The sequence below is a fragment of the Babylonia areolata genome, chromosome 7 (genome assembly GCF_041734735.1).
Source record: "Babylonia areolata isolate BAREFJ2019XMU chromosome 7, ASM4173473v1, whole genome shotgun sequence".
NCBI classification, from domain to species: Eukaryota; Metazoa; Mollusca; class Gastropoda; order Neogastropoda; family Buccinidae; genus Babylonia; species Babylonia areolata.
Window position 1 is genome coordinate 21,044,869 of NC_134882.1, and position 15,031 is coordinate 21,059,899.

The window sequence follows — 15,031 nt, forward strand, 5'->3', positions numbered from 1 at the left end:
TCTCCCTTTATTCCCATCTGATCTGGACGTGAACAGATTTGATGATGATGGTTGTTTTCTATATACAGTTTTATGAAAGCCTTTCAGTCAATGGACATGATCAGATTTGATGATGATTGTTTTTTTCCATACACAGTTTTATGAAAGCCTTTCAGATTTGATGATGATTGTTTTTTTCTGTATACAGTTTTATGAAAGCCTTTCAGTCAAATCACAAAAGAGCTTGCTTCAGCTTGTATTATAGCACTATATGAAAATGAATTATTATAAATATATGTGTAATGTATGTGTGTGTGTGTGTGTGAAAACAAATATTTTTGTGTGTTTATGTATCTGTATTAATGAGTCTGTGAGGGAGAGCATGCTATTTATTAGGTGTGTGTTTGGTTTCTTGAAGAACACAGTAGGTGTGACAAGTCATGAGCTGACACTGTGGTGTGCTGTCAAAGACATGAGCTAACACTGTATTGTGCTGTCAGAGACATGAGCTAACACTGTATTGTGCTGTCAGAGACATGAGCTAACACTGTATTGTGCTGTCAGAGGCATGAAGTAACACTGTATTGCGCTGTCAGAGACATGAGCTAACACTGTATTGCACTGTCAGAGACATGAGCTAACACTGTATTGTGCTGTCAGAGACATGAGCTAACACTGTATTGTGCTGTCAGAGACATGAGCTAACACTGTATTGTGCTGTCAGAGGCATGAGCTAACACTATTGTGCTGTCAGAGACATGAGCTAACACTGTATTGTGCTGTCAGAGGCATGAGCTAACACTATTGTGCTGTCAGAGACATGAGCTAACACTGTATTGTGCTGTCAGAGGCATGAAGTAACACTGTATTGCGCTGTCAGAGACATGAGCTAACACTGTATTGCACTGTCAGAGACATGAGCTAACACTGTATTGGGCTGTCAGAGACATGAGCTAACACTGTATTGTGCTGTCAGAGACATGAGCTAACACTGTATTGTGCTGTCAGAGGCATGAGCTAACACTATTGTGCTGTCAGAGACATGAGCTAACACTGTATTGTGCTGTCAGAGGCATGAGCTAACACTATTGTGCTGTCAGAGACATGAGCTAACACTGTATTGTGCTGTCAGAGACATGAGCTAACACTGTATTGTGCTGTCAGAGACATGAGCTAACACTGTATTGCACTGTCAGAGGCATGAGCTAACACTGTATTGTGCTGTCAGAGACATGAGCTAACACTGTATTGCACTGTCAGAGGCATGAGCTAACACTGTATTGTGCTGTCAGAGACATGAGCTAACACTGTATTGTGCTGTCAGAGACATGAGCTAACACTAATGTGCTGTCAGAGACATGAGCTAACACTGTATTGTGCTGTCAGAGACATGAGCTAACACTGTATTGTGCTGTCAGAGACATGAGCTAACACTGTATTGTGCTGTCAGAGACATGAGCTAACACTATTGTGCTGTCAGAGACATGAGCTAACACTGTATTGTGCTGTCAGAGACATGAGCTAACACTGTATTGCACTGTCAGAGACATGAGCTAACACTGTATTGTGCTGTCAGAGACATGAGCTAACACTGTATTGCACTGTCAGAGACATGAGCTAACACTGTATTGTGCTGTCAGAGACATGAGCTAACACTGTATTGTGCTGTCAGAGACATGAGCTAACACTTTTCTGCTGTCAGAGACATGAACTAACACTATTGTGCTGTTACAGACATGAACTAACACTATTGTGATGTCAGAGACATGAACTAACACTATTGTGCTGTTACAGACATGAACTAACACTATTGTGATGTCAGAGACATGAACTAACACTATTGTGCTGTCAGAGGCATGAGGTAACACTACTGTGCTGTCAGACATGAGCTAACACTAATGTGCTGTCAGAGACATGAGCTAACAGTAGGTGTGGTGTGCTGTCATAGATAAGTAAACAGTATGGTGCAGTGTTGTGTCAGATGAGCTAACAGTGTGGTGTTGTGTCAGAGATGAGCTAACAGTGTGGTGTTGTTTCAGAGATGAGATAACAGTGTGGTGTGTCAGAGATGAGCTAACAGTGTGGTGTTGTGTCAGAGATGAGCTAACAGTGTGGTGTTGTTTCAGAGATGAGATAACAGTGTGGTGTGTCAGAGATGAGCTAAAAGTGTGGTGGTGTGTCAGAGATGAGCTAAAAGTGTGGTGGTGTGTCAGAGATGAGCTAAAAGTGTGGTGTTGTGTCAGAGATGAGCTAACAGTGTGGTGTTGTGTCAGAGATGAGCTAACAGTGTGGTGTTGTGTCAGAGATGAGCCATCAGTGTTGTGTTGTGTTGTGTCAGAGATGAGCTAACAGTGTGGTGTTGTGTCAGGGATGAGCTAATTGTGTGGTGTTGTGTCAGGGATGAGCTAATTGTGTGGTGTTGTGCCAGAGATGAGCTAACAGTGTGGTGTTGTGTCAGAGGTGAGCTAACAGTGTGGTGTTGTGTCAGAGATGAGCTAACAGTGTTGTGTTGTGTCAGGGATAAGAGTGTGTTGTGTTGTGTCAGAGATGAGCTAACAGTGTGTTGTGGTGTTGTGTCAGAGATGAGCTAACATTGTGTTGTGGTGTGTCAGAGATGAGCTAACAGTGTGCTGTGTTGTCTTAGAGTGTGGTGTTGTGACAGAGAAAGACAGTAGCTAACAGTGTGGTGTTGTGACAGAGAAAGACAGTAGCTAACAGTGTGGTGTTGTGACAGAGAAAGACAGTAGCTAACGGTGTGGTTTTGCTGTGTGCTGACAGAGATGAAGACCAAGTCAATGTGGGAAAGTCTGCACACCATGGTGGAGGCGAAGTGTGCCCTCAAGTGGCTGCTGGAACAGGTACACATCCCATGTCTGACTCACTCCCCCTGTCTGACTCACTCCCCGTGTGAGTCCTGTCTGACTCCCCGTGTGAGTCCTGTGAGTTCTATCTGACTCACTCCCCGTGTGAGTCCAGTCTGACTCGCTCCCCGTGTGAGTCCTGTCTAAATCGCTCCCCGTGTGAGTCCTGTGAGACCTGTCTGACTCTCTCCCACGTGTGAGTCTTGTCTGACTCACTCCCTGTGTGAGTCCTGTGAGTCCTGTCTGACTCAATCCCTGTGTAAGTCCTGTCTGACTCACTCCCCGTGCGAGTCCTGTGAGTCCTGTCTGACTCACTCCCTGTGTGTCCTGTCTGACTCACTCCCTGTGTGAGTCCTGTGAGTCCTGTCTGACTCACTCCCCGTGTGAGTCCTGTCTGACTCACTCCCGTGTGAGTCCTGTCTGACTCACTCCCCGTGTGAGTCCTGTGAGTCCTGTCTGACTCACTCCCGTGTGAGTCCTGTCTGACTCACTCCCTGTATGAGTCCTGTGAGTTCTGTCTGACTCACTTCCTGTGTGAGTCCTGTGAGTTCTGTCTGACTCACTCCCTGTGTGAGTCCTGTCTGACTCACTCCCTGTGTGAGTCCTGTGAGTTCTGTCTGACTCACTCCCTGTGTGAGTCCTGTGAGTCCTGTCTGACTCACTCCCTGTGTGAGTCCTGTCTGACTCACTCCCTGTGTGAGTCCTGTGAGTCCTGTCTGACTCACTCCCTGTGTGAGTCTTGTCTGACTCACTCCCTGTGTGAGTCCTGTGAGTTCTGTCTGACTCACTCCCTGTGTGAGTCTTGTCTGACTCACTCCCTGTGTAAGTCCTGTGAGTCCTGTCTGACTCACTCCCTGTGTAAGTCCTGTGAGTCCTGTCTGACTCACTCCCTGTGTAAGTCCTGTGAGTCCTGTCTGACTCACTCCCTGTGTGAGTCCTGTGAGTTCTGTCTGACTCACTCCCTGTGTCCTGTCTGACTCCCTCTCCTTCTCCCTGTCTGACTCACTCTCCATGTCAATCACAATGCATGTCACTCACACTCTGTTTCACTCACATGTCACACATACAGCATATCACACACACTGCATGTCATTCACACTCCATGTCACTGTCATGTCACACACACTGCATGTCACTCACATGGCACACACACAGCATGTCACTGACACTGCATGTCACACACACTGCATGTCACTCACATGTCACACACACTGCATGTCACTCACATGTCACACATACAGCATATCACTCACACTCTATGTCATTCACACTCCGTCACTCACATGTCACACACACTGCATATCACTCACATGTCGCACATACAGCATATCACTCACACTGCATGTCACACACACTCCATTTCACTCACATGTCACACATACAGCTTATCACTCACACTGCATGTCATTCACACTCCGTGTCACTCATGTCACACACACTGCATGTCAGACACACTGCATGTCACTCACATTCCATGTCGCACACACTCTATGTCACTCACACTACGTGTCACTCACACTCTATGTCAGACACACTGCATTTCACTCACATTCCATGTCACTCACTCTCCATGTCACTCACACTGCATGTCACTCACATCGGTTGTCACTCACACTCCACACTGCATGTCACTCACACTGGTTGTCACTCAGAGTGCATGTCACTCACATTGATTATCAATCACACTATATCATTCTATGTCACACACACTGCATGTCATGTTGTTGTTGTTTATTGTCACTCACACTGGTTGTCACTCACAATGCATGTCACTCATGTCACTCACACTCCATGTCACACACACTGCATTTCACTCACACTCAGTCACACACACTGCATGTCACACACACTCCATGTCACTGACACTGCATGTCACTGACACTGCATGTCACACACACTCCATGTCACTGACACTGCATGTCACCGGAGATTAGAAAAGAGAGATAAACCACTCGCGGCAGGCCCCTTCTTACTGTCTATAACAGTGCTGAAGCCGTTTTGGGGCACACACGCAGTGCGGAAGGGTGGGGGTAAATCACCCTCTCCTTCCCCACCCGAAGGAAACTAGTCGGTTCTGACGGTTCAGCTGCAGTAAAGCGAAAGTTAAGTTATGCCTGGAATTTCCCACGTGTAGTAAGATTCACTGTATACAATGAAAACCGATTCATTTTTGCTTGGTTTTTAGCACGTTTGCATCTGCTTGAATGTAGATAATATAAAAAGAAAATAAAGCAGCTCCCCCCACCACCAAAACATAAAACACATATTCAGCTCTGTCTCTCTTCTAACATCTGTCTATACATACATACGTACATACATACATACATACATACATGAATACATACATACATAATTTCATATAGATCTATCAATATGTAAATCTAAATCTATCTATATGTACATAATCATATATATAATTCATATATATACGAACGCTTCATGTTGCCCGAGCAGACCGTTGTATTGTGCTCTTTCTCTCTCTCTAAGTCTCTATCTCTGTCTCTCTCTTTCTTGGGAGTTTTACATGGCTGTTAAAAGCATCTACGATTCTGTACTTGTATGTGTTCGTGACAAAGGTATTTATTCAGACTTTTTTCAGTGTCCAAGAGGGGTTAAACAAGGTTGTATGCTAAGCTCACAGCTGTTTTCCTTTTTCATCAGTGAATTGGCAGTGGAGTTATCAAAGAAGGGGAGACATGGAATACAAATGATACCTGGCGCAACAGATTTGCTCTTAATGCTATTTGCTGATGATGTTGTTCTCTTGTCTGACACACCCATAGGGTTACAAAATCAATTAAATGCCCTTAAGCAAGAAACAGACAGACTACAACAAACAGTGAATCTCGATAAGACCAATATTATAGTTTTCCGCAATGGAGGTCATCTTTCGACTCGTGAAAAATGGTGCTGTGGTGATAGGGAAATAAAAGTAACCAATACATATAAATATTTAGGAATGTTATTCACAACAAAATTGAGTTTGACATCTGCGTGGGATGAAGCAAACAGAAAAGGGAAAAAAGGTGTAATCCAAATTATAAAATCACTCAGGAGACTGCGTTCGACTGACGCTTTCCCTTAGTTTGGGCGGGGCAAAGGCAGTTCATGAATAATGAATGCGTCTCGCGGCGCAGGCTGCCTGGCTTCAGCAATTTCTGCAAGTGGTTTATCTCTCTTTTCTAATCTCCGATGTCACTCACACCAGTTGTCACTGACACTGCATGTCACTCACACTTCACACTGCATGTCACTCACACTGCATGTCACTCACACTGCTTGTCAGTGTGTGCTTGTCACTCACACTGCATGACACACTGCTTGTCACTCACACTGCATGACACTCACACTCCATGTCACTCACACTGTGTGTCACACACACTGCATGTCACACACACTGCATATCACTCACACTGCTTGTCACACACACTGCATGTCACACACACTGCATGTCACACACACTCCATGTCCATATAGGAGTGTAATAGTATACATATTGTGTGCCATATAGGAGTGTAAGAGTATACAAATTGTATGCCATATAGGAGTGTAACAGTATACAAACTGTGCCATGTAGAGGTGTAATAGTATACAAACTGTGTGCCATATAGGAGTGTAACAGTATGCAAATAGGAGTGTAATAGTATACAAATTGTGTGCCATATAGTTGTGTAACAATATACAAACTGTGTGCCATATAGGAGTGTAACAATATACAAACTGTGTGCCATATAGGAGTGTAACAGAATACAAACTGTGCCATATAGGAGTGTAATATCATACAAATATGAGTGTATTGGTATACAAACTGTGTGCCATATAGGACTGAAATAGTATACAAACTGTGTGCCCTGTAGAAGTGTAATGTCATGGAAACCATCTGCCATGTAGAAGTATAATAGTATACAAACCTTGTGCCATATAGGAGTGTAACAGTATACAAACTGTGTTCCCTGTAGGAGTGTAATAGTATACAAACTGTGTGCCATATAGGAGTGTAACAGTATACAAACTGTGTGCCCTGTAGGAATGTAATGGTATGGAAAGCATGTGCCATGTAGGAGTGTAATAGTATACAAGCCGTGTGCCATATAGGAGTGTAACAGAATACAGACTGTACCCTATAGGAGTGTACTGGTATGGAAACTGTGTGCCATACTGTGTGCAGGCAGTTGATGGGAAAGCTGACTGCACAACCCTGCAGGAAGAACTGAAAGCTGCCAAAGAAGCGAACAAAGAGAACAAAGAAGCAGAAGAAGAGCTGGAGGAGAAGATAGAGCGTCTGGAGAGGATCCACCAAGAGGAACTGCTGCAGCTGAAACAGGAACACCAGCAGAAGGTCATAGAGTTCATTTGGTTTAATTTAATGACAATCATAATAATAATGATAACGATGATGATGATAATGGTAAGAAGAAGAAGAATGTGCATTTATATAACGCATCTCTAAGCACATTTTGTGATGTTGTTGCTATGGTTTTGTATCCCTCAGTTGTGGGTGGACTGGAGTCATGTGAGTGTGAAAGCCTGTCAGCTTGGCGGTGGTGCTCCTTTCTGTGCTGTGCACATCATGAATCAAACAGCTGTCAACACCTCTTCACTTTTGAGGAACACTTGGTCGTTAACCTAAAATGACCATGACAAAGAGTTAGTTTTAAAGGACATGGACAGGAATTTTTGTTTTTGTTTTTTGTTGTTGTTTTTGGCTGCCCCATCATCTGCACCGTTTCTCTGACATGACTCCCACGCTTCTCATTCCAAGTCCCCCATACACAACACCCAGGTTCATCTGTGGCAATCCCTATACACAGCCACAATCAGGTTCATCTGTGACAGTCCCCATACACAGCCACACCCAGGTTCATCTGTGACAGTCCCTATACACAGCCACACCCAGGTTCATCTGTGGCAGTCCACATACACAGCCACACCCAGGTTCATCAGTGACAGTCCCAGTGCCAACACACAGCCACACCCAGGTTCATCAGTGACAGTCCCTATACACAGCCACACCCAGGTTCATCAGTGACAGTCCCAGTGCCAACACACAGCCACAATCAGGTTCATCTGTGACAGTCCCCATACACAGCCACACCCAGGTTCATCTGTGACGGTCCCTATACACAGCCAGACCCAGGTTCATCAGTGACAGTCCCTATACACAGCCACACCCAGGTTCATCAGTGACAGTCTCAGTGCCAACACACAGCCACAATCAGGTTCATCTGTGACAGTCCCCATACACAGCCACACCCAGGTTCATCTGTGACAGTCCCTATACACAGCCAGACCCAGGTTCATCTGTGACAGTCCCCATACACAGCCACACCCAGGTTCATCTGTGACAGTCCCTATACACAGCCACACCCAGGTTCATCAGTGACAGTCCCTATACACAGCCACACCCAGGTTCATCAGTGACAGTCCCTATACACAGCCACACCTAGGTTCATCTGTGACAGTCCCTATACACAGCCACACCCAGGTTCATCAGTGACAGTCCACATACACAGCCACACCCAGGTTCATCAGTGACAGTCCCTATACACAGCCACACCCAGGTTCATCAGTGACAGTCTCAGTGCCAACACACAGCCACAATCAGGTTCATCTGTGACAGTCCCCATACACAGCCACACCCAGGTTCATCTGTGACAGTCCCTATACACAGCCAGACCCAGGTTCATCTGTGACAGTCCCCATACACAGCCACACCCAGGTTCATCTGTGACAGTCCCTATACACAGCCACACCCAGGTTCATCAGTGACAGTCCCTATACACAGCCACACCCAGGTTCATCAGTGACAGTCCCTATACACAGCCACACCTAGGTTCATCTGTGACAGTCCACATACACAGCCACACCCAGGTTCATCAGTGACAGTCCACATACACAGCCACACCCAGGTTCATCAGTGACAGTCCACATACACAGCCACACCCAGGTTCATCAGTGACAGTCCACATACACAGCCACACCCAGGTTCATCAGTGACAGTCCTAGCGCCAACAGTCCACAGTGAATAGGAAAATGTCGACCAGGAGATGGAAACAGCATTTATTTGTTTCAGTGCATTTTAAGTGTGACATTTTGTGTTAAGCTCATATACCTTACTTACCACTGACTAGTACAACTCTGTCTAGCATGAACAACATGTGAAACTCTTAAACATTCTACACTGATATAACCATTCTTTAAAATGTCCAGAATTTGTAAGAACTACATCTCAGTATCTTCATTGAATACACTTTGACCGACAACACTGACAGACAACACTTTTGTGTATGAGACACTTGTGTTAAAAAAAAAATTAAAACACAGTTACCAAAGTCAGTTACCAGTTTGTAGATTATATCTGGATTGAATTTTGGTCTTACCATTAATGTTTTCCCCTTTTTTTTCAGACATTTGTACTGTGTAGTTTGTTGATTATATCTGGATCAAATATTGGTGTTTCTATAACTTGTAGTTTGTTGATTATATCTGGATCAAATATTGGTGTTTCTGTAACTTGTAGTTTGTTGATTATATCTGGATGAAATATTGGTGTTTCTATAATTTGTAGTTTGATTATATCTGGATGAAATATTGGTGTTTCTATAACTTGTAGTTTGTTGATTATATCTGGATCAAATATTGGTGTTTCCATAACTTGTAGTTTATTGATTATATCTGGATCAAATATTGGTGTTTCTATAACTTGTAGCTTGTTGATTATATCTGGATCAAATATTGGTGTTTCTTTAATGTTTTTCCTTTTTTTTCAGACACTCTTTTTGCTTGGAATGGGAGGGACCAAGAAGAGTGAAGAAACATGTGGTGATGAAGCCCTGAGGAAGAAATTAGACATCCAGGTTCGCTTAATTTAGCCTTTTATCTTCCTAATGATATTTATCAGTGGTTGATGCATGTCTGCTGCTTGTCTCTGCTTTTGACAGTCTTCAAGTTATGTGGATTTCTTGTAGACAGATGCATTTTGTCACACACACAAGGCAATTACTTGTATGTTATATCAAAAATGCACTTTGTGAGTGTATGCTGTTCTTTCCAGAATGTCATAGAAATACCCAGTATAAAACAAGCCAGCCATGAACAGCCAGCCAAGTAACAAACGTGCAAAACAAACTATTAAAAAGCTCGCTTTTAAAGTATCTTTGATGCTGTAACACTTACAACACACCGCTTTGTTCTGTAGAGACAATTCCCACTGTACAATATACAAACCACAAGAAAGCATTGTCAGAAATATGTACTGTAAAGTTTGGTCTATTGAGCGCACTGGTATATAAGCCGCACCCACTAAATTTTGGAAAAAAATTGAATTTTATATATACATAAGCCACACCGGTTTATAAGCCGCACTTATTTCCGGTACCGGAACACATACTGATACTACACAAAAGCTGTCAATACTGTAGGTTATGAAATAAACACAAGTGGGAAGAACAGAAAGAAAAGCAAGCGAAAATACTGCCAGTGCCACAAAAAAATAATAAATAAACACAATGAAAATAAGATCCATAATTTTGGGATAGTCACATTTATTCAACGTCATCCTGCTCACTGAATCCACTAAAATCTTCGTCTTCAGTGTCCGAGTTGAAGAGAACCAGCACAGCTTCCTCCGCCATCTTGTCACTGACTTAAGCCTCGCTTTCACTTCATGAACATGAAGGTGGAGGTCGCTGCTGGTTTGTCGCTTGCACTGTCGTCTGCTAGGTCGATTGCCTTCAATTTGAAGGCTGCATCATAGGCATAACGTTGCGTTTTCGGCGTGATGAGGGTGTACGCTTGAGCAGAGTATAACTGAATGCTGATCTGAAGGCTTTAATGTGTGTGGATTTGATTTATAAAACATGAACAGTTAGTACACTATCCTGAAGCTCATCCAAAAATTCATGGACAGAAATCATGATTTTGGTGAGTTGAAGGGCAGCTAAGAATAGGCGAGAACATGACACTCCCGGGATCGTTAAAATCCGCAAATAAGCCACATCATTGTATAAGCCGCAGAGGTTGAAGCTGGGGTAAAAAGTCACTGCTTATAGACCGAACTTTAAGTAATAAAACATGTTAACTTTGAAAATTCATTTTGTAGAGAGAAAAAGTGTGTCTGTACAGGCAGCTGAGCTGAGCAAGATGTCTGCTGTGGTTGAAGAACTGGAGAAGAAATCTGCTGAGTGTGAAGAACTGAGAAGGGTGAGTTGTTCTTACGTCTCAAGTCAAGATGCTGGGGTTGGGGGAAAAAAAGAATATTTTTGGCTGTCTCAAAATATTTAACTTTTGACTGGTGTTTTTTTTCAATAAACATTTATTACTCCTTGGAGCAGGTACCTTTTCTGTTCAGTAAATCCACTCCAAGATGATTTCTGAATTTACCTGAAAAAAAGTGAAAAATACATGTCTCTAATTCCATGTACATTGTGTGCATGAGGGATGTTTGGAGTGGATATTTAAAAGGTTACATTTTTTTGTCATTTTATGTTTTATGGTGATGCACTTTCAGATTTTTGTGTTCTTACTTAGTAAGAAGAAAATGACTGGATACAAATAACTTCATTCTTTTCCTAAAGTGCAGAACTTTTTCATATTTCAGAACGTTCACTGTGGATCAGTGTTGGTTGTTTTGTCATCACAGGGAAACCTGTGAGCATGGAGTTAGTGTGGCAGTGTATGACTGGTGTTGTGACAGTGTATGACTGGTGTTGTGGCAGTGTATGATTGATGTTGTGGCAGTGTATGATTGGTGTTTTGTCATCACAGGGAAACCTGTGAGCATGGAGTTAGTGTGGCAGTGTATGACTGGTGTTGTGGCAGTGTATGACTGGTGTTGTGGCAGTGTATGATTGATGTTGTGGCAGTGTATGATTGGTGTTTTGTCATCACACAGAAACCTGTGAGCATGGAGTTAGTGTGGCAGTGTATGACTGGTGTTGTGGCAGTGTATGACTGGTGTTGTGGCAGTGTATGACTGGTGTTGTGACAGTGTATGACTGGTGTTGTGGCAGTGTATGATTGGTGTTGTGGCAGTGTATGACTGGTGTTGTAGCAGTGTATGACTGGTGTTGTGACAGTGTATGACTGGTGTTGTGGCAGTGTATGATTGTGGCAGTGTATGATTGGTGTTTTGTCATCACACAGAAACCTGTGAGCATGGAGTTAGTGTGGCAGTGTATGATTGGTGTTGTGGCAGTGTATGATCGGCGTTGTGGCAGTGTATGACTGGTGTTGTGGCAGTGTATGATTGGTGTTGTGGCAGTGTATGATCGGCGTTGTGGCAGTGTATGACTGGTGTTGTGGCAGTGTATGATCGGTGTTGTGGCAGTGTATGATCGGCGTTGTGGCAGTGTATGATTGGCATTGCAGAGGATGACGGGCATGATGTATGATGGGAAGATTGCACTGATGCCCAGCATCACCGACCCAGATAGCTCACCATTTCGGACCCCCCGTCCTAAACCTCAGGTTGCTACTTAGCTTGTGCCATATTGAGGCTGAGCTCACTGCATACATGATACACAGTAACACACATTCACAGATATGTGTGCATGTTTACACACATACGCTTAGCTCACATACACTGCTTTGTTTGCTCTGCACATAATACACACATTCAGATATATGTTTGCAAAGATGTGTGTGGCTCGCAAACATTGCTTTGCTTTCTCTGTACATTATACACACATTCAGAGATACGTGTACATGTTTGCACACACACAGCTCACATACACTGCTTTGCTTATGCTGTACAGAATACACACATTCAGAGATATGTTTGCAAAGATGTGCGTGGCTCGCATACACTGCTTTGCTTACTCTGTACATTATACACACATTCAGAGATATATTTGCACACACACGCTTAGCTTGCATACACTGCTTTGCTTACTCTGTACATAATACACACGTTCAGAGATATGTGTGCATGTTTGCACAGACATGCTTGGCTCACAAACACTCTGCTTTGCTTTCTTAGCTCATGATACAGACATTCAGAGATAAATAAATGTACTTTGAACCCCGGTACATGTGTGCTTGTTTGCACATACACACACACACACACACACACACACACACACACTATCACACACACACACACTATCACACACACACTATCACACACACACAGACACACACACACACACACACTATCACACACACACACACAGACACATGCACACACACACACACACACACACAAACAAACAAACTAGGCACGCACACACTGTGTTTAGCCATGACGCTGTGTAACAGTGTTGGTGGTGTTTTTCATTATCACTCACTCATTCCATCTATCCACTGCAGGACTTCATAGTTGACTTTTGCAGAATTTCAGCCATTGTTGTCACACTGAATACACTGCATTGAGCGCACATTGAACTTTGCATTGAACAGAGATAGAACACACTATTTAACACACATTGAACGCACTGCATTAAACACATTGAACTTTGCATTGAACAGGAATTGAACACACTGTATTTAACACACACTGAACACACTGCATTGAGCACACATTGAACTTTGCATTGAACAGAGATTGAACACACTGTATTTAACTCACTCAGTACGGCCAGTCCTCTCTTCTCCTCTACACAGACCCCTCGGATGTCCAGTGGGTGTCTGAATGACCCAACCTTTAGCTTCCGTCGTCAGAATTGTGGTATTCTTTGTCAACATTCACCTCTTCAGTATAAGAGCCTTCCGCTTGCAATATTTTAATGATGGTAACTGGGGTGAAATGCTGTCTCTTTTGCCGTTCGTATGGAGAGAGTTAACACACATCGAACACACTGCATCGAGCACACATTGAACTTTGCATTGAACACACTGTATTTAACACACATTGAACGCACTGCACTGAGCACACATTGAACTTTGCATTGAACAGAGATTGAACACACTATTTAACACACATTGAACGCACTGCATTAAACACATTGAATTTTGCATTGAACAGAGATTGAACACACTGTATTTAACACACATTGAACGCACTGCATTAAACACATACCCAATGCCTAATGCAGCATAAACATCTCCTTTGATGGCTGAGTAACCAGTGGCACAAGCTGTCAGTAAAAGAACGGTGATGCACTCTCTCTACAGAATTTTACACAAAGAAATCTGTTTTGACAACAACATCAGGCAACTTAGAACTTAACATTTTGATGTAGTGTATCTGCAAAGGTAACTAGTGAATGAGAATACCAAAGATGATCTTTTATTATTGCCAGAATTTCATGACATTCAGGTACATTATTGATGAATTCCACTCGTCTGCCCTGTCCATTGCTAAGTGTTGTGTGACGGAAAACATTGTGTGACTTTGAATTAAAAGAGGAAAGTGTTATGTTACTATGGTTTCAGTGGAAAGTGTTGTGTTACTATAGTTTCAGTGGAAAGCTGCCGGTGTGAAGAAAATGCCACCAGTGCCCAACACCCCAGAGACGCCAGGTGGATCCAGTGTGGAAACAGATGACGACTGCGACAATGACGATGAAGACAACGACCCAAACTGGAGACTGACTCCTTTCTTGAACCAAAGACATGCAAAGGTGGGAAGAGCTGTTCTGATGATGACAGGATTTCACATAATGTAGGGAAGAACTGTTCTGATGATGACAGGATTTCACTTAATGTATGTAGGGTAGAACTGTTATGATGACAGGATTTCACATAATGTATGTAGGGTAGAACAGTTCTGATGGTGACAGGATTTCACATAATGCAGGGAAGAACTGTTCTGATGGTGACAGGATTTCACATAATGCAGGGAAGAACTGTTCTGATGGTGACAGGATTTCACATAATGTAGGGAAGAACTGTTCTGATGATGACAGGATTTCACATAATGTAGGGTAGAACTGTTCTGATGATGACAGGATTTCACATCATTTAGGGAAGAACTGTTCTGATGACAGGATTTCACATAATGTAGGGAAGAACTGTTCTGATGATGACAGGGTTTCACATAATGTAGGGAAGAACTGTTCTGATGATGACAGGATTTCACATAATGCAGGGAAGAACTGTTCTGATGACAGGATTTCACATAATGTAGGGAAGAACTGTTCTGATGATGACAGGATTTCACATAATAGGAACCATAGGAACCTCTTTACAGACATATACGGTGTAGTGTTCAGTTATCATAGGAACCTGTTTACAGACATATACGGTGTAGT

The 15,031-nt window shown here is 43.1% G+C and overlaps 1 protein-coding gene across 13 annotated transcripts in view; it reads left to right on the forward strand.

Moving 5' to 3' along the window:
• Positions 1 to 15,031, forward strand: part of LOC143283876 (chromosome-associated kinesin KIF4A-like) — a 178,649-nt gene that overhangs the window by 158,123 nt on the left and 5,495 nt on the right. For 10 of the 13 annotated variants that reach the window (XM_076590258.1, XM_076590259.1, XM_076590260.1 and 7 more), the window contains 6 exons: positions 2,758 to 2,837; positions 7,009 to 7,179; positions 9,611 to 9,697; positions 10,965 to 11,042; positions 12,210 to 12,308; positions 14,237 to 14,401. In XM_076590258.1, coding sequence (XP_076446373.1) covers positions 2,758 to 2,837; positions 7,009 to 7,179; positions 9,611 to 9,697; positions 10,965 to 11,042; positions 12,210 to 12,308; positions 14,237 to 14,401 — 680 coding nt within the window. The remainder of the gene's footprint in view (positions 1 to 2,757; positions 2,838 to 7,008; positions 7,180 to 9,610; positions 9,698 to 10,964; positions 11,043 to 12,209; positions 12,309 to 14,236; positions 14,402 to 15,031) is intronic. The other 3 variants (XM_076590263.1, XM_076590262.1, XM_076590264.1) reach the window with 3 other exon arrangements.